Consider the following 23,964-nt stretch of genomic DNA (forward strand, 5'->3'; position numbering starts at 1 on the left):
AATGTTCCAATACAAATTTAAGTTTTTCTCCCCGGACCGCCCCCTTAACCCCTTAATGACACGGCCTATTTTGGCGTTGAGGACCAAGCGATTTTTTTGGTATTTTTCCCATCTCCATTTTTCAAAAGCCATAACTTTTTTATTTTTCCGTCGACGCGGCTGTATAAGGGCTCGTTTTTTGCGTGGCGAGCTGTAGTTTTTATCGGCGCCACTTTTGGGTACAGAGACTATATTGTAAAACTTTTATTATTTTTATGATAACGGAGAGAAAATGCAACAATTCTGCCATAGATTTTTTTTTTTTTTACAGCGTTAATCATGCAGCATAAATGACACACTACATTTTTTCCGCAGGTCGGTACGGTAACAACGATACCAAAATAGTTATTTTTTTTTAGGTTTTTACACTTTTTTTGCAATAAAAACCTTTTTTTTGGAAATCTTTTTTTTTTCTCTATAGCTGCATTCAAAATCCTGTAACTTTTTTATTTTTCTATGTACGGAGCTCTATGAGGGCTTTTTTTTTGCGAGACGAGCTGTAGTTTTTGCTGGTACCATTTTGGGGAATGTACGGCTTTTTTGATCACTTTTATTGCATTGTTTGTGAGGCAAAATGCTAAAAATTAGCATTTTGCCTCCGTTTTTTAGCTTTTTTTTTTTACGCTTTTTGCCGTACAAAATAAAAAGTGTGTTCAACTTTTTGTACACGTTGTTAAGGACGCTTCAATACCCAATATGTGGGGGTTTACATTTTTTTTTTTACCTTTTTTTATGCTAATATTAGAAAAAGCATAAAAAAGGGTTTTTTTTTAATTTTTTTTTTTTTTTTAGTTTTATTTTTTTACACTATTTGAGTCCCTCTGAGGGACTTGCAGCACTGTACCTATGATCGCTGGTATAAGGCATGGCAGAGCTACTGCTCTGTCATGCCTTATCGCTTATACAGCGATCATAGGCATAGGCAATACAGGACAACAGTGTCCTGTTACCATGGTGACAGGCCGGGTTCTCGCGATTACATCGCGAGAGCCGGCCGGAGACACAGAGGGAGCGCGATCCCTCTGTGAACTCTTTCCCTGCCGCGATCTACTTAGATCGCGGCAGGGGAGGGGTTAACAGCAGGGGGCGCATCTCCGATGCCCCCCCCCCCCGCTGTTGCAGCGGGACGCCGGCTGTGGCCGACAGCCGGCTCCCGCTGCGGGATAGCGCGAGGTCAGTCATGATCTCGCGCTATCCCGATGACGTACCGGTACGTCATTTTGCGCGAAGTACCAGCCTGCCATGACGTACCGGTACGTCATTTTGCGCGAAGGGGTTAAAGGAAACCGGGTCTTCAATCTTAAGTCCCATAAACTACATTATGTAACTCAAACGTGAGGGAGCGGGGAGCCGGGAGCGGTGTTTCATACGGCCCGGGGCCCCGTGAAGTTGCCGCGTACACAGCGTGACACTCTTCAGCCCACTTTGCCATAGAGATGAAAGCCTGAGCGCGCGCCGGCTGAAATGTTACGCTGTGTACATGTGGCAACCTTGTGGGTACACAGTGCCAGAACGGAGGCCCTAGTGAGTTTATGGGGTTCAAACGTGATGCCCGTGTCCCTTTAAGTCTGCATGCATGATACATGATATTTCTTTGTACATAAATGCCCTCTGCACCCACCGAACGTTACCCGACCCCACTGATCAGAGCAGATGGCATCCGCTAAGCCTGGCAGAATAAAGACTTCTCGCTTCCAACACCTGAGAACATAAGAAAGGGCTGGCGATCCGACAGAAGGGCGCAAGATTTCACAACCGTTACTTCCTGCCGAGGGAAGACAGAAGGTGCCATGTATGTGTGATGCCACCCGATGGCACTGCTGACGGCAGGAATAATCCCAGAATTACTTACCAAAGGGTTAATTACAATTACATGACCAGCGTGACCCAACATTCACCACGGCGAATACATGACGGACGCACGGAGAGTTCACGGAACGTTTGTAACAAAAATATTTATTTCTCTTAATTACAGAATTTATTTCAGAATCAGAAAATGTCCTAAAATGGAAAACTCTAAATTGTAAGACGGAGAAATCATCACCGCCGCGTCCGGTTATACTGGAGCCAACCCCAACCGATCCGGCAGCTCAGGGCGCCTCTCCTACAATTACCCAGGCTGCACTGCAGTCGCTCAGACCTTAATGGTGGGTGGGGGCGGGATGCCAATCTCTTCTCTCAGGGACTCCACCGGCTGCTCCCAGCGCTTCTCATAGTAGAAGTTCAGAACGCAGCGGGCGTCGCGCCCGCTCTGTACCGCCCAGGGGACCAACTCAACTAATTTCTTCTGCCTCCTGGAAAAGATTTTAAAAAAAAAAGAAACTGTCAGCGGTCGCGCGATTATCACATAACGGAGCGCCATCACCTTCATGCATTGTAAAAGCTCGTTTAACCCTTCAGTGACCACAATATACCTTTTTGCTGACCTCACTAATGGGCTTTACACCCGCACACACATCTTCTTAAGGCGGTGGCTTGGCGGACTACTGACAGCCCGGCTCCTGCTCTAACAGCCAGGAATTGAGTAACCTCAGATCCTGGCAGTTTAACCCCTTACAGGCCACAATCAATAGCAACTACAGCATGTAAGCTGAGAACAGGAGGAGGCTCTGTCACCCAGCGGCACCTTACTTTGCAATCACAAGGTACCAATGGGTGCTCATGGCACCCGGAAGCCTGACAAAGGCCGCCATGTAACTCAGCTTATAGGCTTAGTAGAATGCACTACATAAGTAATGCAGTGTACTGTACTAGCAATAGAACAATCACATCTTTAAGTTCTCTTGAGGAACTAAAAAAAGTGTCAAAACTAAAAGTTTAATTTGACAAAATTAAATCCAGTAAAAAAACAACAAAAAAAAACAAAAAACACAACAATACTACACATTTTTCCTGCACAAACTAGGGTTGCCTCATCTGGTAATCCACCGGCCTGACAGAAAACACACCGTCAGGCCGGTGGATTTTTTTTTTTTTACCGGCCCTATTACAGACCGGTATTTTCAGAGCCTGCACTGCCCCCTAGCCCCCGCCGGTTAACCCTTCTCTGGCAGTCCTGAAATCAGGGGAAACACAGACCTGAGAGCCGGCAGCTTCCAGAACCTCTGATGATGCCATGTCATGTGATACCCTGTGTGGGAGGAGTTAGGGATCACATGACCACAGGGAGCTCAGTAAATGTAAGACTCTGCAGGTGTGTGTGTGTGTCTCTCTCTCTGTCATTCTTTCTTGGAGCTGGATGGATGGGATGGAGTGAGTGGAGCTGTGTGTGATGTTTGGGAGTCAGGATGGATGTAGCGGAGCTGTGTGCGCGATGTGTGGGGGGGTCAGGATGGATGTAGCGGAGCTGTGTGCGCGATGTGTGGGGGGTCAGGATGGATGTAGCGGAGCTGTGTGCGCGATGTGTGGGGGGTCAGGATGGATGTAGCGGAGCTGTGCGCGATGTGTGGGGGGTCAGGATGGATGTAGCGGAGCTGTGCGCGATGTGTGGGGGGTCAGGATGGATGTAGCGGAGCTGTGTGCGCGATATGTGGGGGGTCAGGATGGATGTAGTGGAGCTGTGTGCGCGATGTGTGGGGGGTCAGGATGGATGTAGCGGAGCTGTGTGCGCGATGTGTGGGGGGTCAGGATGGATGTAGCGGAGCTGTGTGCGCGATGTGTGGGGGGTCAGGATGGATGTAGCGGAGCTGTGTGCGCGATGTGTGGGGGGTCAGGATGGATGTAGCGGAGCTGTGTGCGCGATGTGCGGGGGGGGTCAGGATGGATGTAGCGGAGCTGTGTGCACAATTTGTGGGGGGTCAGGATGGATGTAGCGGAGCTGTGTGCGCAATGTGTGGGGGGTCAGGATGGATGTAGCAGAGCTGTGTGCGCAATGTGTGGGGGGTCAGGATGGATGTAGCAGGGCTGTGTGCGCAATGTGTGGGGGGTCAGGATGGATGTAGCGGAGCTGTGTGCGCAATGTGTGGGGGGTCAGGATGGATGTAGCGGAGCTGTGTGCGCAATGTGTGGGGGGTCAGGATGGATGTAGCAGAGCTGTGTGCGCAATGTGTGGGGGGGGGGGTCAGGATGGATGTAGCGGAGCTGTGTGCGCAATGTGTGGGGGGTCAGGATGGATGTAGCGGAGCTGTGTGCGCAATGTGTGGGGGGTCAGGATGGATGTAGCAGAGCTGTGTGCGCAATGTGTGGGGGGGTCAGGATGGATGTAGCGGAGCTGTGTGCGCAATGTGTGGGGGGGTCAGGATGGATGTAGCGGAGCTGTGTGCGCAATGTGTGGGGGGTCAGGATGGATGTAGCGGAGCTGTGTGCGCAATGTGTGGGGGGTCAGGATGGATGTAGCGGAGCTGTGTGCGCAATGTGTGGGGGGTCAGGATGGATGTAGCGGAGCTGTGTGCGCAGTGTGTGGGGGGTCAGGATGGATGTAGCGGAGCTGTGTGCGCAATGTGTGGGGGGGTCAGGATGGATGTAGCGGAACTGTGTGCGCAATGTGTGGGGGGTCGGGATGGATGTAGCGGAGCTGTGTGCGCAATGTGTGGGGGGTCGGGATGGATGTAGCGGAGCTGTGTGCGCAATGTGTGGGGGGTCGGGATGGATGTAGCGGAGCTGTGTGTGTGCGATGTCTGGGGGTCGGGATGGATGTAGCGGAGCTGTGTGTGCGATGTCTGGGGGTCGGGATGGATGTAGCGGAGCTGTGTGTGCGATGTCTGGGGGTCGGGATGGATGTAGCGGAGCTGTGTGTGCGATGTCTGGGGGTCGGGATGGATGTAGCGGAGCTGTGTGTGCGATGTCTGGGGGTCGGGATGGATGTAGCGGAGCTGTGTGTGCGATGTCTGGGGGTCGGGATGGATGTAGCGGAGCTGTGTGTGCGATGTCTGGGGGTCGGGATGGATGTAGCGGAGCTGTGTGTGCGATGTCTGGGGGTCGGGATGGATGTAGCAGAGCTGTGTGTGCGATGTCTGGGGGTCGGGATGGATGTAGCAGAGCTGTGTGTGCGATGTCGGGGGGTCGGGATGGATGTAGCAGAGCTGTGTGTGCGATGTCGGGGGGTCGGGATGGATGTAGCAGAGCTGTGTGTGCGGTGTCTGGGGGTCGGGATGGATGTAGCAGAGCTGTGTGTGCGGTGTCTGGGGGTCGGGATGGATGTAGCAGAGCTGTGTGTGCGATGTCTGGGGGTCGGGATGGATGTAGCAGAGCTGTCTGCGCGATGTCTGGGGGTCGGGATGGATGTAGCAGAGCTGTGTGCGCGATGTCTGGGGGTCGGGATGGATGTAGCAGAGCTGTGTGTGCGATGTCTGGGGGTCGGGATGGATGTAGCAGAGCTGTGTGTGCGATGTCGGGGGTCGGGATGGATGTAGCAGAGCTGTGTGTGCGGTGTCTGGGGGTCGGGATGGATGTAGCAGAGCTGTGTGTGCGGTGTCTGGGGGTCGGGATGGATGTAGCAGAGCTGTGTGTGCGATGTCTGGGGGTCGGGATGGATGTAGCAGAGCTGTCTGCGCGATGTCTGGGGGTCGGGATGGATGTAGCAGAGCTGTGTGCGCGATGTCTGGGGGTCGGGATGGATGTAGCAGAGCTGTGTGTGCGATGTCTGGGGGTCGGGATGGATGTAGCAGAGCTGTGTGTGCGATGTCTGGGGGTCGGGATGGATGTAGCAGAGCTGTGTGTGCGATGTCGAGGGGTCGGGATGGATGTAGCAGAGCTGTCTGCGCGATGTCTGGGGGTCGGGATGGATGTAGCAGAGCTGTCTGCGCGATGTCTGGGGGTCGGGATGGATGTAGCAGAGCTGTCTGCGCGATGTCTGGGGGTCGGGATGGATGTAGCAGAGCTGTCCGCGCGATGTCTGGGGGTCAGGATGGATGTAGTAGAGCTGTCTGCGTGATGTGTGGGGATGAGGATGGATATAGTAGAGCTGTGCGTGTGTGATGTCTGGGGGTCGGGATGGATGTAGCAGAGCTGTGTGTGCGATGTCTGGGGGTCGGGATGGATGTAGCAGAGCTGTGTGCGCGATGTCTGGGGGTCGGGATGGATATAGTAGAGCTGTCTGCGTGATGTCTGGGGGTCGGGATGGATGTAATAGAGCTGTCTGCGTGATGTGTGGGGATGAGGATGGATGTAGCAGAGCTGTGTGTGTGTGATGTGTGGGGCTCAGGCCGGTGCTGCAGTGACAGTGTCGGGACCCGAGGAGGAGAGCGGAGGAGCAATACATGCGATACGAGGTATGCACCATGTACTGCATGTAATCTTGTATGTTTAGGTGGTATACGTTATATACGTTATATAATTACATACAGGACATATCTACCGTACATCAGCATCACTATATACAGGGGAGGTATATCTGCTGTATATAGTGATATGGATGCTGGGGTAACCTGAGTATCTCATGCATATAATTATATATGTGTAGATTGTATGCGATGCCAGCGTCTGCAGACTGCAGTGTGTTGTAGCGAGTAGATGGCATGTGATTCCCACTAAACGTCATCTACTTGTGAGAACACGCTGGCCTGGATCCCACACATGTGCACAGCCGCTGGACGGGATCCAGGAGATAAAGGAGGAAAAAATGCTGCGATAAGCCACGCCCCCTTTTTACCATAGCCGGTATTTTTTGGCAACCCTGGCACAAACACATATATTAGGTCTCATGCAGATGGCCGAGTCGGATCCCGCTGCGAGAATTCTGGTGCCCCGGCATTTACCTTATACTCACCCGTCCGGCGTCTTCTCTCTCTGCACCGCGATGTGCCGGCTGGCGCACAGCTACACATGCGCAGTACAGAGCCGGCGCGCCAGCCGTGACGTTCCTGTGCCGGCCTCTGCCAAGCTCTACAATACATCATATATACCCAAAAATAGTACCAATAAAAACTACAGCTCGCCACACAAAAAGCGAACCCCATCCAGCGGGGCGGGCGGGGAAGTAAAAAATATAGTTATTGCTTTTGAAGAGTGGAGATTAAAATCCCCCGAAAGTCATCGTGTCCAGAAGAGGCGGCGTCACTGAGGGGTTCTCTCACGACGGGTTTAACCCATCATACAGACACTCCAGCTCACCCTGAAGTGTACGGCAGCGGGCAGCTGCACATGCGCACCACTTCGGCCATCTCCGGTGGTTCCATTGAATGGAGTGGTGGTGTACAGGCACGCACCCGCTGCCGTACAGCTGAGGGTGTCGCCATGGCGGGTAAAACCTGGCATGACACAAGCCTCTTTAGACCGGCTTGTCGCTGTTGCTGGAGTTGACCATCAGGTTCCTCCTAGATGGCGGTGATCCCCCGTATGTACAACATGGTGGTATACATCGGTGCTACATAAACACCCGCTCAGGCAGTCTGTGCACCGAATCCACAATATGGAGATCATTTATCGAGATGACCACAGAATATCATCCATATGACGTCCGCTCAATGCCCAGCAGCCCAGATCCCTCCGCCACGCTGTACGCTACCTGGCACTGAGGCGTAGAGGTCCAAACACTGCTCCCAGCATGCACATGGGCAGCCCGGTCTGCACGGCTTCAAACCACTTGACTACGACTTCTCCTGCACAAAGAAAGCAAACAGGATCAGCAGAGGTCAATGCCTCATCTGCCCCCTACTGGCCGCACAAGTCTGCGCGCTCACCCAGCATGTTAGTTGGCATTCCCAGCAAGGTGTGCAAGAGGTCATGGACTTCCCGATACCGCTGAGCTACATATGCCAGCTCCTCGTCATCCACAAACTTCACCGGCATGCGAGTGTCGGGTGTGACGTGCTGCGGCAAGACACAATAGTCATTAGAGCAACACTTTGAAAACCAGCTACATGTGCTTTGGATGTGACTAGAGTCTTAAGATGGCGGTCACTTACATTGTCATCCAGGAATCTGACATATTCTCTGCCGAACGTCCCGGTGGGCAACTCTCTAAGCCTCGAAATGTCCAAATTAGACATCCGGATACGGGGGCGCTCCCTGCCAGAAGAAGAATCCCCAATGTGCCTATTAAAGCGACCCTGCGATCCTGGACAAACCAAGATGGCCGCAGCGCTTCCCTGTCTACCTGATGTACACAGTGCAGTGGTAGGCTAAGGCCGCTCTGATTGACCAGCTTTAAGTGGTAAGCGTGACAATAAAGGGTTAACCTTTCTTTTGAATAGTTTTCAGATTTAAAGGGTTTGTTTCCCGAAATAAAGTTGACCCTTTCCACAAGATAGGAGATAACTTGCTGATCATTGGGGGTCCAACCGCTGCGACCCGCACCGCTCCCAAGAACAGGGCCCTGGCGCGTCTTGACGTGACGGCAGTGGTGGGCCAACTTGAGCACCAGCGCTCCACTCGTTCCAGTGTGACTGCAGCAGGTCGCCAAGTTCAGGCACTCACCTACTTCCTGTGGTCCCACTGAAACGAGTGGAGAGGTGGTGCTCAAGTAGGACTGCCACTGCCGTCACTTCAAGACACGCCACAGCCCTGTTCTCTAGATCGGTGGGGTCCGACCACTAAGCGCACGCCCCCAATCAGCAGGTTCTCTCCTATCCTGTGGACGGGGGATAACTTCCTTTCATGGAACAAACCCTTTAAATCTCAAAAACGGAGGAACTTTGCTTTAACGATTTGGAGTTACAGCAGATCATGTTCTCCAGTCACATCCAGAGCTGCATTCACAATTCTGCTGACAGTCATAGCCCTATGGATGCCTTCACCCTGACTATATATGCTGTGGATTTTGCTGTACAAGCCATGTGAGTGAGGTTTAAAGAAATTCATTCACGCAGAGCAGAAAACTTTGGCGCAGAATCTACAAGACATCTGAAATACGCCACGAATTCTACATCCGCAGCGTGCCAATTTGTGCTGCGGATTTTGACGGCAGATTCCAAACCTCGCAGTGCGCCACTTACATGCCAACTTGTCCGCTGCAGATTTGCTGCCGATTTTCCACTGTGGCCAATCCGCAGCGAGTACAGAGGGCACCGGCAGTCCGAGGCTTCCTCCGCTCGCTGATAGGGGTGGCCTCTTACTGTACAGCTTGCAGTGCCAACACACTCAACGTATGCTGTATACAAGCCACGAAGGAGTAGAAGTGTAATGCAGCTCTGGGTGTGACTGGAGTATAATAGGACATGTAGATGATGTAACTCACTGTAGGATCTGCAGCCCCTCTGGGTCTCCGCTCATCCTCCTGTGCAGGTCCTGCAGCGCCCGGGTACCGGTGGTCTCGCCAAGAACAGCAATCATATCTGGAGAGAGAAGACAGAAGCCGATAACACACAAGCGATGAGTTATGCTGGAGGGAAACAACGGGGTCAAAGTGTCCCCCTCTGTACAGTCGCTGCCCCCTACTGGAAAGAAAAGCCCAAGAGGTCTGGAACCCCCAATAATGGAGACCAAGCGCTGGTTTACAAACCTCTCATTCATTTAAAGGGCTTCTCAGGGACTTTACTATTAAGGGCTTCTCCTTAGGGGTCCGCTGGTCATGATCCCTGTCGATGGAGTAGGAGCATTCGTTTTCACGATCGTCGGGCCATAAAAAATTACAAATGTCTTGTTTTGGCTAAATTCACACAGGGGAGTACGGTATTGGGCTGACAAACTCAACCCCAAATCCCGCTTGGCAATGTGCGTTTTTGCGCTGATGCAAGGCCTTTTTTCATTCAAACACAGCGCGACGATTCTGGGAAGCCGCGATCCTCAGGTGTGTTTAACGTGCGTCAGACGATCGCCAACGTTTCCAATTAATTGTGACTCAACGGGCGCGACGTTCTGAGGGAGCGTCCAAGGATAGAACATGGATTTCATATTCGTTCGAGTTCTGTTTGTCTCGCTTCACATGAACTTCTCGCCGCGTGAATGGGCCCTTAATGCGGTGGAAAAGAAGCTAGCATTATTGGCCGCGCATCCCCCCTCCCCGCGTGACCGAGGGATGTGCAAGGCTGCATTCACACCACCGCAGTGCATTCGCATGTTAGCTCCCGTGTTACAGATAAATATTGCACTTCGAACATGCATCTTTTGGCCCGAACTCACATACGGCTCTCTGATGCGTGGGTTGGTGTCAGCAGACCCGGGACGCTCGTCTGTAATACGGTTGTGTAGAACGATTTTATTGCCGTTTGTCTCCAGTGCAGCCGGCTTCGGCCGCGGCGGACACTGAAACCAGAGCTGATTTTGTTGATCAGCGCTCATTTAAAGAGCCGTGTGATCCCATCCAAGGCTGTAGTAATGCGGGCAAGTGCAGGGGAGATCGGACCCACAGCGCAATTGTTTGCTAGTGGGGGAAGGGGGAGAAATTGCTTATGTGCATCTGATGAATCGGCTCTTTTCCCGTGTGAGCTCCACCCATATCATATCGCAATCAGTCAGACCTCGCACAGGAAGATCGCCCGTGTAAATACACCCTAAGGGCTCATTCACACGGGCGTGGTTTCACCACATATTACGCACGCGATGTACGCCTGTGTAGCTGGCGGTGAATGACGTCAGTGAAAGTACATTGATTTTCATTCATGCATTCGCATTATCATATACATACACAAAAACCGCAGCGCGCTCCATCACGCACGAACCGCTATATTGTTTTCTAGGGTAGCGGACGTAATGCCGCTGTGAGACGGAGCGTGAATTTAAAAAGAGAAGAAAAAGTCCCGCTCTGCATGAATTGTCCGTGAGATACGGCGCCCTGCGCAGTTCATTCGCTGCCTTACATGGCGACAGCCGGCTGTAAAGTGCTGCACGATCCGCACATCGTGGGAAGGAGCCCTAAGGGGATGCTCACACGTAGCGTCCTGCTGTGGATCCGCGCCATAATGAGCGCTCTTTGGCGTGGATTTTGATTCTTTTGCGGCGGACCCGCAGCTGATTCGCCCTTCCAGTAGATGGTGTGGCATCTGCTGCAGAACTGCTTCCCCGCCCGCACCGGACCTGCGGGTTTTGGTGTAATTCTTCGCTGCGCCAATTCCACAATGTGTGTCTGCACCCTTCGGTCTCACTCACATCAGCTGCGGCGGTTCTGTTCGGAATCTGTCACTAATAACCAGGATGTAACGGCGCGGCGCTGTCTATTAGCCTGTAGGACGCCATGACGGTCAGCAGGGTCCATTCCGCCAGGGGGCCGCAAACCCCCAGCGCCGGCATACAGCACCCCAGATGCCTCACTGGAGTTACTAGAGGGGCCGCAGTATGAGATCAGCGGCGCGGTGGGCGGAGTCTTACCGTGTCTGTAGGGGTCATACAAGGACACGGCGGCGGAGCCGGCGGACAGCAGCAGCTTCTGCAGCACATTGGTGGGGATGTGGTGCGGGTACAGACCCCGCGGCTCGCCGGTCGCTGACGTGGACCCCCGATCGCCCGCCGGACCCTCTGCTGGGTTGTCACACGCCTGGATGGAGCCGAAGCGCAAACCTGTTGGAAGAGACGCCAACGTGAGAACGGCACATATACAGCATATCTATACGGGACCAGCGTCACATGACCCAAACCGCACATCAGCGTGCGAGCGCCGCTTATCCCGGACCTCAATGTCCTCTGCTGGCAGCCAATCAGCTCTAATGAGGCTATAGTTTATGGACTTACCTGGGAAGAGAGGAGCTGCGGCTCTCAGGGTCCTCCAGGCAGGGACCACCAGCAGCCCCATCCCGCAGAGCACACTGGGAATTGTAGTACTGCAGCAGTCAGCAGAGCCAGACTACGGCTACCAGCGAGGGTCATAGCACACAAATAAACCTAAGGCTACCGCGCCACCTGGTGAACACTCCAAGAACTGCACCCACTACTCACCAGGAGCCTCCCGCACATTACCTCAGGTTGCATCAGATGTCACGCAGCTCCAAGGGTTAACACGTTGTTTATGTGCCTCCAATAGAACAGCAAAGTGACAGCCACTCCGGCCAATGAGAAGCCGGCCCTATCAGGCAGGTCATTACTTTTCATCCAATCAGCAGTTACGAGAAGACAACCAATCAGCGCCAGCTAGTAGACCAGTGCAGCCAATGAGAGCCTTCTTTTGTACCAAGCCCCAGCCTTCCAGATCTTTCCTCGGGATTTAGCCAATGGGGAAAGCAGGAGATATCCCACCAATCAGCGCTCGTGTCCATCTGAGTGACGGCCGGTTTAAGCAATGAGAAGGCTGGGGAGGCGGGGCGTGGAGGTCGCAGCTCGTCGTGTAGCGCTGGGCTGTATTAGTGAAGCGTCTGAAGAAGAACAGACATGGCGGAGAGCGACTGGGACACCGTCACCGTGCTGAGGAAGAAGGGCCCGACCGCCGCGCAGGCCAAGTCCAAGCAGGTGAGGTGTGTGGAGCGGCCATGGCGGTGACCTCAGAGGCTCCTGCCGTGACGTCACCCACATTGGTGTTTACCTTGTGCTGGGGGTAGTGAGGGACTACAAGTCCCAGCAGGCCCTGGTGGGCTGCTCTCAGTATGTACATATACGTCCTGGTTCACACTGTGTCGCCCCCTACCTCTCCCCGCCGGTAGTGCAGGTAGTTCCACAGGTGCGGCTGCCACTCACCGCCTGCTGGCAGCGCCTTGTTGTATTCTCACCCTGTCAGCTCTTCTGTCCCCAGGATAAGCGGCATCGGTGACGTCTGTTGGCCGCTCCTCCTTGTAGCACGGCGATGGATATCTGAGACTCTTCTTGAGCTCCTTGATAATTGCAGGATCTCTGCTTGCTGTCAGTGAAAGGAATCCTTCATGTTTACATCCAGCAGCTGTTTCACAGCAGAGGGTTTGTTACAGTTGTCTTCAGGCTGCACATGGGGTGATGCTGGGGGGTCCGATGTCTGCGGGGGGCTACAGGGGTCTTCCCGTCTCGGCCGTGGCACACTGTCACACATCGGTCCTGCTGACTGCGGTGGCCTCCGAGGGCCGCACACTGGGGGCCCCACTTTCACCCAATAAAGGGTTTTCCCAGCCGCTGTGATTTCCGTACCGGCCGGCGAGGTGCTGCGGCCGACCGCTTCTTGTCTCAGCCGGGAGGCGCTGCTGATACCTTCTTAAAGGGGCGACTCCGCGATACAGAACGGCGCAGGAATACCGCCGCAGGAGTGTTTACTGGCACAGCGAATGGGGCGATCGCAGAACCTGCAGTCCCTGCTGGCGAGGAAACCGCGGCGGACGTTCTGCTGTACCCCACCCTGCCGCGTTGTTCTAACGCTCCCGAAGCGGTTCTTCAGGACTCTTATTCTTTCCTCTTGGTGACGGACGGGGATCTGCTGGCCGGATCTCCGCTGATTCCTGGCGCTGCAGTCGGCGCAGGAAGCGTTCATCATGGCGCAGCGGCCCGGGTTGGTATTGCACTGAAAGCAATGGGAGCCGCACCTGCAGTACCTACCTAGGCCACTGTGCTACGGACAGTGCTGACAGCGGAGGAGCCGGTCCGTGATGGTTATCAATAGACAAATACAAAAAAAAAAGTCCTGGAATACCCTTTATCCCCTCCCTCCCTGCAGGGGCGCCCAGAAGTAGTCTCAGCACAGGGCAGGTCGGAGGAAGAGACAGAGATGTAGCTGATGTCGGCAGCGGAGCTCACGGCAGTCGGGCAAATTAGAGCGGAAGAACTGGTTGAGGTCAGGACAGGCAGAAGCTGAGAAAGCTGGGGGCCGAGGCGAGCCGGGCCGAGGCGAGCCGGGCCCGCAGCCGGGCCGAGGCGAGCCGGGCCCGCAGCCGGGCCGAGGCGAGCCGGGCAGAGGCTAATAACCCCCCGGCTGGAGGCGGCTGTCAGTGAGGTCAGGATTACGGAAGCCGCTTACGTTTCTGTAACTTCCATAGACGTGTATTGGAGTTACAGAATGGCGTAACCAGCGCCCCCTGCTGTCTGTCCGTGCTGTACAGGGGGATGTCCTCATCTGTGCTATGATTGGTTGAGATGGGGAGACCCCTTTGACGGTGACCCAGCTGCCAGCAGCACCGCTAAAATAGAGGCCCACTGAGTGAACTACATCTCTGACCGGTCAGAGTCCTACGACCCATCCTGAGCGCCATGATGCCAGGGGATCACAAACAGGGCGCTGCAGCGGTCACATGACTGCCTGTGACATCATCCATCACAGGAATCTCCGGGGCCGCTGCTGCGCTGGAACTCTGATCACTACCGCATTCGGGAAGTGCGATGTCCCCGCGGGCGCGAGGGGTTTGTGTCTAAACGCCTGAGATATTATATACATGGGGGATTAAAGGAGACTTGGAGATGTGATCGATCGCCAGGACGGTACACTGCATTACTTATGCAGTGCATTCTACTAAGCCTATGACATCAGCCTATTAGACTCTGCAGGAGGCGGGGCCTAATAGATGGGTTGCATCACGGACACCTGCTTAAACTGCTGGGATCTGAGGTTTCTCCGTTGCCGGCTGTTAGAGCAGGAGCCCCGCTGTCAGTAGTCAGACAAGCCACCGCCTTGAAAAAATGTATGTGCGGATGTAAAGTTCATTAGTGAGGTCAGTAATTGGGCGTCACTAAGTGGTTAATGTGGCTGGATAAATAGAGCCGCTGCCAACGGTGACGTCATTACCAGCTGTGTACAGAGGGCACAAACAAACTCCGGACTTTCCCAAACAGGAGGAGTCAGCGAGATGCTGGCAGAGCTGCATGTAAAAGAAACAACAGCTACTGAACGGGACCGGCCTGTAATGGCGATGGGTTCATGTTTACCTAAACAGCGGAGTCACTACTTATCCTGTATTATACTCCAGAGCTGCACTCACTATTCTGCTGGTGGAGTCACTGTGTACATACATTACTTATCCTGTACTGACCCTGAGTTACATCCTGTATTATACTCCAGAGCTGCACTCACTATTCTGCTGCTGGAGTCACTGTGTACATACATTACTTATCCTGTACTGCTCCCGAGTTACATCCTGTATTATACTCCAGAGCTGCACTCACTATTCTGCTGGTGGAGTCACTGTGTACATACATTACTTATCCTGTACTGACCCCGAGTTACATCCTGTATTATACTCCAGAGCTGCACTCACTATTCTGCTGGTGGAGTCACTGTGTACATACATTACTTATCCTGTACTGATCCGGAGTTACATCCTGTATTATACTCCAGAGCTGCACTCACTATTCTGCTGGTGGAGTCACTGTGTATATACATTACTTATCCTGTACTGATCCTGAGTTACATCCTGTATTATACCCCAGAGCTGCACTCACTATTCTGCTGGTGGAGTCACTGTGTACATACATTACTTATCCTGTACCGATCCTGAGTTACATCCTGTATTATACTCCAGAGCTGCACTCACTATTCTGCTGGTGGAGTCACTGTGTACATACATTACTTATCCTGTACTGATCCTGAGTTACATCCTGTATTATACTCCAGAGCTGCACTCACTATTCTGCTGGTGGAGTCACTGTGTACATACATTACTGATTCAGAGTTACATCCTGTATTATACTCCAGAGCTGCACTCACTATTCTGCTGGTGGAGTCACTGTGTACATACATTACTTATCCTGTACTGATCCCGAGTTACATCCTGTAATATACCCTAGAGCTGCACTCACTATTCTGCTGGTGGAGTCACTGTGTACATACATTGCCAGCAGAATAGTGAGTGCAGCTCTGGAGTATAAAACAGGTTGAAACTCAGGAGCAGTACAGGATAAGTAATGTATGTACACAGTGACTCCACCAGCAGAATAGTGAGTGCAGCTCTGGAGTATAATACAGGATATAACTCAGGATCAGTACAGGATAAGTAATGTATGTATACAGTGACTCTAGCAGCAGAATAGTGAGTGCAGCTCTGGAGTATAATACAGGATGTAACTCAGGATCAGTACAGGATAAGTAATGTATGTACACAGTGACTCCACCAGCAGAATAGTGAGTGCAGCTCTGGAGTATAATACAGGATGTAACTCAGGATCAGTACAGGATAAGTAATGTATGTACACCGTGACTCCAGCAGCAGAATAGTGAGTGCAGCTCTGGGGTATAATACAGGATGTAACTCAGGATCAGTACAGGATAAGTAATGTATGTACACAGTGACTCCACCAGCAGAATAGTGAGTGCAGCTCTGGAGTATAATACAGGATGTAACTCAGGATCAGTACAGGATAAGTAATGTATGTACACAGTGACTCCACCAGCAGAACAGTGAGTGCAGCTCTGGGGTATAATACAGGATGTAACTCAGGGTCAGTAATGCATTCATAAAGTGATGCAGTTTCTCTATAACGCGGGGATCTGTTCTTGCTGTAGGTCATCGCTGATCATTAGTGATCCACTATCACCGGTTGGAAGCTTTATACCCTTTGCTGTTAGTATTTGACACCCCGGAGAGGTCTGTGTGCTGCTGCTTCAGGGTTTTTTCGCAGTTCTGTGAGAATGTTGTGTAGTAATGGTGACCTCGTTGGGTGCTTCGCTGCGCCCCCTGTGTTATTGGGCATGTGTCGGCCTCCGGGTTATTGGGAAGAGCGCTGACTGATCGCTTCTATTTGCAGGCAGTTATTGCAGCTCAGAGAAGAGGAGAAGAGTTGGAGACTTCAAAAAAATGTAAGTTCCACCAAGGGGTCTGGCTTGGGGGGGGGGGGGGGGGGAGGGGTCCATTATAAGGCCGCCTATAGCTAGAGGTTTCCACATCCAAAAGTTTGGTTATTTGTTTGCTAAAACCTCAGACTAATTACTGATGGCGGCGACAATTAGAGAGATCCACTAAAGCTCCATTTAACCGGGATGAATGTTGGGCAGACGATGCCCGTCACTCGTCCCCGCACCTACTAGTATCGCTGGTTCACAGCGGGGAGGCTGAAGGAGATTTCTCTTCTTGCGCTCCCCCACCCCTCTCCATTGACATAACATAGCGGCTGTTCAGTACTGAGCAGCTGTTATTTACACCGAGTGATCAGCGATCAGATCATCGTGCAGGCAGCATAAACGATGGCTGATAAGCTGAGCGATCATCGTTCAGTGTAAATAGCGGCCGTTCGTTACTGACCGTCCGCTATGTTATGTCAATGCAGAGGAGAGAAAACTGCAGCCGCCGCGCTCCCCATGCTGGCCGCAACAGCCCCTATATACCAGTATAGTGTACGACGGAGCAGATGGAGTCTATATCCTGCCTACTTGAGGCATATGACCCCCTACATATGTCGCAGTATAGTGCCTCAGAAGGAGGTCCGGCGGCCCCCAGATGACTAATCGTTAGCTGAGAACGCTGTAGAGATTTGTTTCTAGAACCTCAGGGAAGCAGCGTTTGTATAAGGGCTCTACAGGAGACCTAAGGGAGGAGCTGTGATCGGGATGACATAAGGGGCTCCACGTCTGAGGCTGTTGTAGATCTGGAGTCTTCATGTAACCTCTAGACTTATGTACTATCGTTGCTGTCACCAGGGTCCGCCGGACAGAACAAGCAGCACGTCATCACAAAGAACACCGCCAAGCTGGACCGAGAGACGGAGGAGCTGCATCACGACCGCGTGCCGCTGGAGGTGGGCAAAGTCATCCAACAGGGCAGGCAGGCCAAGGGCTTGACCCAGAAGGACCTGGCCACGGTAAGCATTCAGAGGTCTGGAGGCAGAATAAATCACTCTGTGATATGGATTCCAGAAGCTGGTCTTAAAGTGCTAGGGTGTAGATTTAAAGGGGTTTTGCTTGGCATTAGAAGAACATGGCTGTTTTTTTGCAATAACAGCGCCACGCCTGTCTATGGGATGTAATCCATCTCTGTTGAAGTGAATGGAATAGAGCTGTGATGCCACACACAACCTGTGGACAGGGGTGGTGCTGTTTTTGGTCATAAGCAGCCATGATGTTCTCATCCTGGACATCTCCCTGTAATGTGAAAGGCCAAACAAAATGTTCCTTGGGCTGCTGTCACACGGGCAAGAATCTCGTACGAGTTTTGTGTGGAGTTATACACATGAGCGATGCGGCCAGGGAAAAAATCGTGGCCTGCTCTTATTTTCTCGGAATGCATCGCTTGTGAGGATTGCGATTTCACAGAAGCGAAGTGTTTTTACCTGAAAATCATCTTGCATCCTCAAGTAAAACGCGCAATATCGGGATGAGTGTCTCCGCCTGTTATCGCGCTCGCCTGTGTGAAGCTAGCCTTATAAAGTAACTTTCAATATTAAGTAAAGAAGTTCTCTTCAGGGCTCAGAATAGACCAGAGAATGTAGTAAATTGACTTGGTGAAACACAATGCAGTCTTCTCACCATAGACCTTTATGGTATATGTAAGCGAAGCTTTAAACACCCCAATCCCACCAGATGGGGCTCTTGTGACTTCATAGACTTCCTACTTCATTGTGATTGAATTTGCAAAACAATACCCTCACCCATAAGATGTTTATTCCCGAAGTGCTCCATTCTCCAGATATTGACTCCTCTGCCCTCTGATTACTGCTCATTTCCCGGGACACTGACCACCTCAATAGTAAGAAATAGCAGAGCAGTAGCTTGCCACCAGATTTAGATAAAAGAAGTTTGCAAGCTCCAGCCGCCTCTGCTATTTCTTTCCATTGAAGAGGTGATCTGTTTCCCTGGCAACAAACCGTAAACGCTCAAGGGGCCGAGAAATGAATATCTGGAGAACGGAGCATTTTGGAAATGCACACCTTACGGGTGAGCGCTGTGTTTTGTAATTTTTAGAACACCTTGAAATAGAATTCCAGAGATGGAAATTCCCCTTTAAGAGGTTGTCAAGATTGTGACTATTATAAAGGTTTTCCCACCCAAAACACTTATTGCCTAACCACAGGATAGATAATGTATAGAGATGAGCGAACGTACTCGGATAAGCACTACTCGTCCGAGTAATGTGCTTTATCCGAGTACCGCTGTGCTCGTCTTGAAAGATTCGGGGAGCGCCGCTGCTGACAGGTGAGTTGCGGCGGGGAGCAGGGGAGAGCGGGCGGGAGAGAAGGAGAGAAAGATCTCCCCTCCGTTCCTCCCGGCTCTCCCCTGCAGCTCCCCACTCCGCGGCGCTCCCCGAATCTTTCAAGACGAGTACAGCGATACTCGGATAAGGCACATTACTCGGACGAGTAGTGCTTATCCGAGTACGTTCGCTCATCTCTAATAATGTACCATCTCTGGGTGTCCCCAGGGATCATCAGAATGGTGCACCCCAAATCCCCCTAATTATCAGCTATCCTCTGGTTAGGTGACAAATTGCTTTTGGGTTGCAAATCTCTTTAAAATGCCCCGGGAGCAACTTCCATGTTCATTATTTGTGACCGCTGCAGCCAATCACTGTCCCAGCGGTGAGCCTGCCGTGTATGGCATGGGACTGGCTGCAACAGACGGAGGAGCAGCGGGACGTTTACAGGGTTAGTGCTAGATAGTTTAGGCTATTCCCGGCTCTTACTCCTTTAAGGCTGGATTCACAGGAGTGTATTACAGCTGCCGGGCCAACCTGAATGCGGATTATTATATATTTCTGTGGTGATCTGAGTTTGTGTCATTAGACCTGTGATTGGCCAGGACAGTTATACATATTATGGATGTATCAATGCCGCCATAATAGGTTTGTGTGAAAGTAGCCTAAACAATACTAGAGGCGGCCCCTCGTGCACAACTCCTTGTGGCTCTGCCATAAATGCCCGTGGTAGGAATACCTTATCAATTAAGCCATAAAACCTGAGTTCTAAGTATCTGCGGGATTACTGCTCGTCTGTCGCCTCTAATGTGATCTGTTTTTTTTGTTCATAGAAAATAAATGAGAAGCCGCAGGTGATTGCGGATTACGAGAGCGGAAAAGCGATTCCAAGTAACCAAGTCTTGGGGAAAATCGAGAGAGCAATTAGTAAGTGTTTAACTTGAGTGTTCTGTATGAGCGAGACGTCTTCTGCTCCAAGCGTGCAGCATAGGATGGTGCAGGATCCGTCTTGCTGCATTAGGGTGGCTTCACACGAGACAACTATTGGCCAAACAAGTGATTTTCCGCAATATCTGTGGCGACCCGACGAGGTACTGAGTGTTAAACTGCTCAGTAGTCATTTTGTTTTACTGCACTGAAATGAACGGAGTAACGAGCGACTTCTCGCTGTGTGTAAACAGGCAGGTTAGTCTTCAAATGACGGCCTGTTCTCAGCGAATGGAGGCAGGTGGCTGGGAGAGATCTCTGAACACTGCACCTCCATTCACTGAACAACTATCGCTCCTGTGTGCAAGCAGACATGTCTGACCGTTGTCTCATAGTGTGCCTGCCTGTAGTTGCCGTACCCACACTTGTTGCATCTGTTGAAGTCCGTGGAAGCCGTCTGACCCGCGTCATCACCTATCAACGGCACGGGAAAAAACACGTGTTCAAAAATGATCTGTACTGCGCATGACCGGCGGCGAGTGTTCACGGTCATCCGCAGTACAGAAGAAATGGGTGCGCGGAGTCAGAGCTGGATTCCGCTGTGGGCTCCCGCATGCAGAATCCAAATCGCCCGTGTGAGATTGGCCTTATGGGGTAGGGGCTCCCTGCATATTGCTTCTGTACTAGCCTAATATCTGGAAGGTATGCTTTCTTTATCGGACTTGTAGACATCCAGCTCGCTCCTGTCTTTCAGGTCTCAAGCTGCGTGGAAAGGATATTGGAAAACCACTCGATGCCGCTCCCAAAAAGAAATGAAAATAAAGCCTCGAAATCAGTGCTCCCCAGCTGATCTCGGCCCGTCTCTCTCCTGAGCAGACTGGCACTTTACATTGCCAAGCAGAACATGTGGGGGTCATCAGACTATGAACTAGATGGGACAGAATGAACGCAGTCTTCTTACCTGCTGTAAAGTAATAATTAGCGCATCTTCTTCCAGGTGCAAAAACTCTGAACCGCAAGGTTCCTGCCAAGAGCGAGACTACCAGCTGGGGGCAGGAACTGGTTGGCTTTGGGCTTATCTTTTTTTTGGTCCTCCCCCTCCCCCCTTCCATACTGGTGGGTTGCTTCTTTTTATTATGTCAGCAGATAGGAGGCGCCGTCCCTCCATTTATATCAGTTCTCACATCCTTTCTTGTATGTAATTGTAAAATAAAATTTATCTTCCTTCACTGGATGAATGATTTCTTACGGTCTTCCAACAAACTGCAGGACGGCCCCGCGGTGTGCGCACTGAGGCCCCGCGGTGTGCGCACTGAGGCCCCGCGGTGTGCGCACTGAGGCCCAGCTTTATTTCATTTTTGGGTATAAGCAAATTTTGCCGCGTTTGTTGGTATCGCAACAGTGGTGCGCTACGGCCACCCGGGCTTTACATCAGTGCTTGGCAGTGCAGTGGCTGGTCCATCCTTGTGACTGGCGGTTCATGGACTTTTCTCTTGCCGTTTGTTCTGAAACTGATGGGACTACAATGTTACCGCAGTGACTGTGATGTACATAATGGTCTTTCTGGCCATATTAGGACTTGTATCCTGTACTTACCCCTCCGCTGGATGTATAGCTGATGCTCGGCTCTCTTGGTACTGGTTGGTAGACGCAGCAGCTGTGTGTTTTTGTTTTTTTTTTATTAGGCAGTTTTTGTTTTTATAAGGGAGCAGCCATGTGCTTGGGTCTTGTATTCTATGGACAGCACACAGCCCCTTAGTCTATGCACACTTTTTTTTGGGGGGGGGGGGGGTCAGTGGTCTGTGTGGTGGTGCTTGCAGCCTGCCCTAGTGTCTGTTTTCATGCATGAAATTAGATTGTGCATGCAGACTGGACGGCACATGGACAAATACAGTTTGCAATACCGCTAGGTCAATTGGCTTATTTGTCTGTAATGTACATAAACAGACATAATCGTGCATGACTGAGAAAAGGAGATATAAGTTAATAACAGTAAAATCACTATTCACTCCAGCAGGATGTGTCTCCCTCCTACCCTCTATGCTCATAGACTTTACTGACCATAATGACTAATTTCCCCTCTCTCCTCCACTTCCTGTTTTTTTTTTTCTGCTTGACCTCTCCAGTAACAGAGATGACCCTTGCTCACCACTGCCTGTTGTTATCAACTGCGGAGGAAGGGAGACTCCCTAGGGATTTTTTTCAGCACGAAGTATAGGTAACCAGCAAATGTACAAATTGGTATTATGTAAGCAGAGGCCATTTTGAGAAGCCAGATCGCATCTGACCCCAACCCTGTTTATTGCAGTCCAACATTTTGAAACTAATAGAACACGAGGGTTAAAGGGATTTTCCAGGTAGCGCACGTTGTCAGTGCCGGGATGGTCTGGGTTGGAGTGGAAGCCGCTGGTCTGACCCCTCTGTAGTGGCCAACGCTCATAATTGTAGGCTCGGCTCTCGCTGAAATGAATGGGAATTGTACTTGTAAATTTAGGCTTGAGTCCCATTTATTTTAATGGTAGCTGTGCCTGCAGTTACAAGCGCCAGCCACTACACGGATCAGAGAAGTGCCATCTCTTCTGACCCTGGGGTATCCGGCACTGACAGTGGGTGCTGGAAGACCCCATTAAGCCTGTTGTCTGGTTTCACCCCTGTATGAGGAGGTTCCCACAAATAGGTCTACAGCTATGTCCTATTGATGGCGCAGGATCAGAAGCTGAACCCACTGCATCCGCACTGACTGACAGCTGGCCTCCCTCTATAACAGCAGGGATAGGTGAGAACACTGATCCTTACTGTTTACTGCCTGCAGGCCGCAATCAATGTTACTCACGGCATGTAGAAGGTTCACAGAATGAGCGTGCTCGCTCTGCGACCTCATTGGCTATTTAATCGAGGGCCAACTATATGCCAGTCAGTGGCATCTGGATCTGCCATGGCCTGTGATCACTATCGTAAAATGCATTGTAGTATAGAAGTACTGCAGTGTATTATCAGAGTGATCATCGCATCACGGTCAAATTAAGAAAAAAAGTAAATTGTGCACTTTCCTATCTCAATTAAATGACAAAAAACTCCCCATCGTCACATTTGTAACGACCCGTACAATAAGCAAACGCTTAAAAATAAAAATAGCCAAAAGTTTTGGCTCGCCCCCCCCCCCCCCCCCCCAAAAAAAATAAGTAAGAGTACCCCAAAATGGTACCAATAAACACTGAGCTCGCCACACAATAAACGAGCCCTCCCAGAGCTCCGTCCATGGAAAAATACTTATGGGACGTTGTAGAAGGTTTTTTTTTCACTGCATGCAAAACTATTTATTGTAGAAAAACCAAAAAAATCTAATTTTTGGTAGCGTTATAATCGGCCCGAACCACAGAGAGTTTATTGCATCATTTATAACGCGTGATTAACACAAGAAAATGCTAGAATTTACTCTCTTCTCTCCAAAGAAAATGGTTACGTTGTCTATAGTACATTATGTGCGCCCATAAGAATGGGATCCATGGACCCGACCGCTCGCCATGTCCTTGGGTCCAAATAGGCGGTGTCACTAAGGGGTTAAAGAGGTTAATACTGCAATCCGGTGAGACGCTTTATAAGGCTGAACAGCTCTCTAGGGGGTACAGTGTGACCACCCTGAGGCAGGTAAGTACATCCCTGGTAACCTATAAAGATACATGTAGTCCGCAGTAGACAAGGCTTTATTAGTGATGGCCGGACATTTCACGGATTCCTCACCCGAGTAGTAAATGAGCCGCCCTCCGCTCAACTGTCATACGACACATTATCAAATCCATCAATCTGCTCTGCGTCTTCCTGAAAAGGGGCGCTGCGCGGCTCGCTTCTCCTCCATCTGCGGTACAGGAAGAAGAGCAGCAGCAGACACAGCAGGACGGCGATGACTCCGAGGACGATGGCCCATGTCGGTCCAGAACTGGTTTCACCTGGAAGAACACGGATCAATATTCTGCCGTAAGCGGATTCACCCGGATGGTAAAGCCGGACGCGTCGCCATACTTGTTCCAAAGCGGCAGAAGGGAAACGGCTCCAACTCTAGGGTTTGTGTAAACGTTTCCCCACTTTGTCTCCTGTGTATCCTAGACCTGGCTGTCTGTTATAGACCTCACACCCCCCTTCCCCCCCCACCCTAGACATCCCCCCCCCCTCCCCCCGCCGTCTG

The 23,964-nt window shown here is 51.4% G+C and overlaps 3 protein-coding genes across 5 annotated transcripts in view; 1 reads left to right on the forward strand and 2 right to left on the reverse strand.

Annotated features, from left to right (window-relative positions):
• Positions 1–1,979: 1,979 nt before the first annotated feature.
• COQ4 (coenzyme Q4) lies at positions 1,980–11,738 on the reverse strand. Its single transcript, XM_066580145.1, has 7 exons — positions 11,584–11,738; positions 11,224–11,412; positions 9,155–9,251; positions 7,884–7,986; positions 7,659–7,788; positions 7,484–7,577; positions 1,980–2,333 (listed from the first exon to the last, which is right to left on the reverse strand). The coding sequence occupies exons 1-7, from the start codon at positions 11,642–11,644 to the stop codon at positions 2,174–2,176; spliced, it is 834 nt and encodes a 277-aa protein (XP_066436242.1). The 5' UTR covers positions 11,645–11,738; the 3' UTR covers positions 1,980–2,173.
• A 399-nt stretch (positions 11,739–12,137) lies between these two features.
• Positions 12,138–21,010, forward strand: EDF1 (endothelial differentiation related factor 1). Its single transcript, XM_066580146.1, has 5 exons — positions 12,138–12,294; positions 16,477–16,528; positions 17,366–17,526; positions 19,688–19,781; positions 20,536–21,010. Exons 1-5 carry the CDS (start codon positions 12,217–12,219, stop codon positions 20,595–20,597), a joined length of 447 nt encoding a protein of 148 aa, XP_066436243.1. The 5' UTR covers positions 12,138–12,216; the 3' UTR covers positions 20,598–21,010.
• A 2,139-nt stretch (positions 21,011–23,149) lies between these two features.
• Positions 23,150–23,964, reverse strand: part of MAMDC4 (MAM domain containing 4) — a 46,268-nt gene continuing 45,453 nt past the window's right edge. For all 3 annotated transcript variants that reach the window (XM_066580147.1, XM_066580148.1, XM_066580149.1), the window contains one exon: positions 23,150–23,728. In XM_066580147.1, the coding sequence (XP_066436244.1) occupies positions 23,550–23,728 (179 nt within the window). In that variant the 3' untranslated portion in view covers positions 23,150–23,549. The remainder of the gene's footprint in view (positions 23,729–23,964) is intronic.

The sequence above is a fragment of the Eleutherodactylus coqui genome, chromosome 10, assembly GCF_035609145.1.
Source record: "Eleutherodactylus coqui strain aEleCoq1 chromosome 10, aEleCoq1.hap1, whole genome shotgun sequence".
Taxonomy (NCBI): Eukaryota; Metazoa; Chordata; class Amphibia; order Anura; family Eleutherodactylidae; genus Eleutherodactylus; species Eleutherodactylus coqui.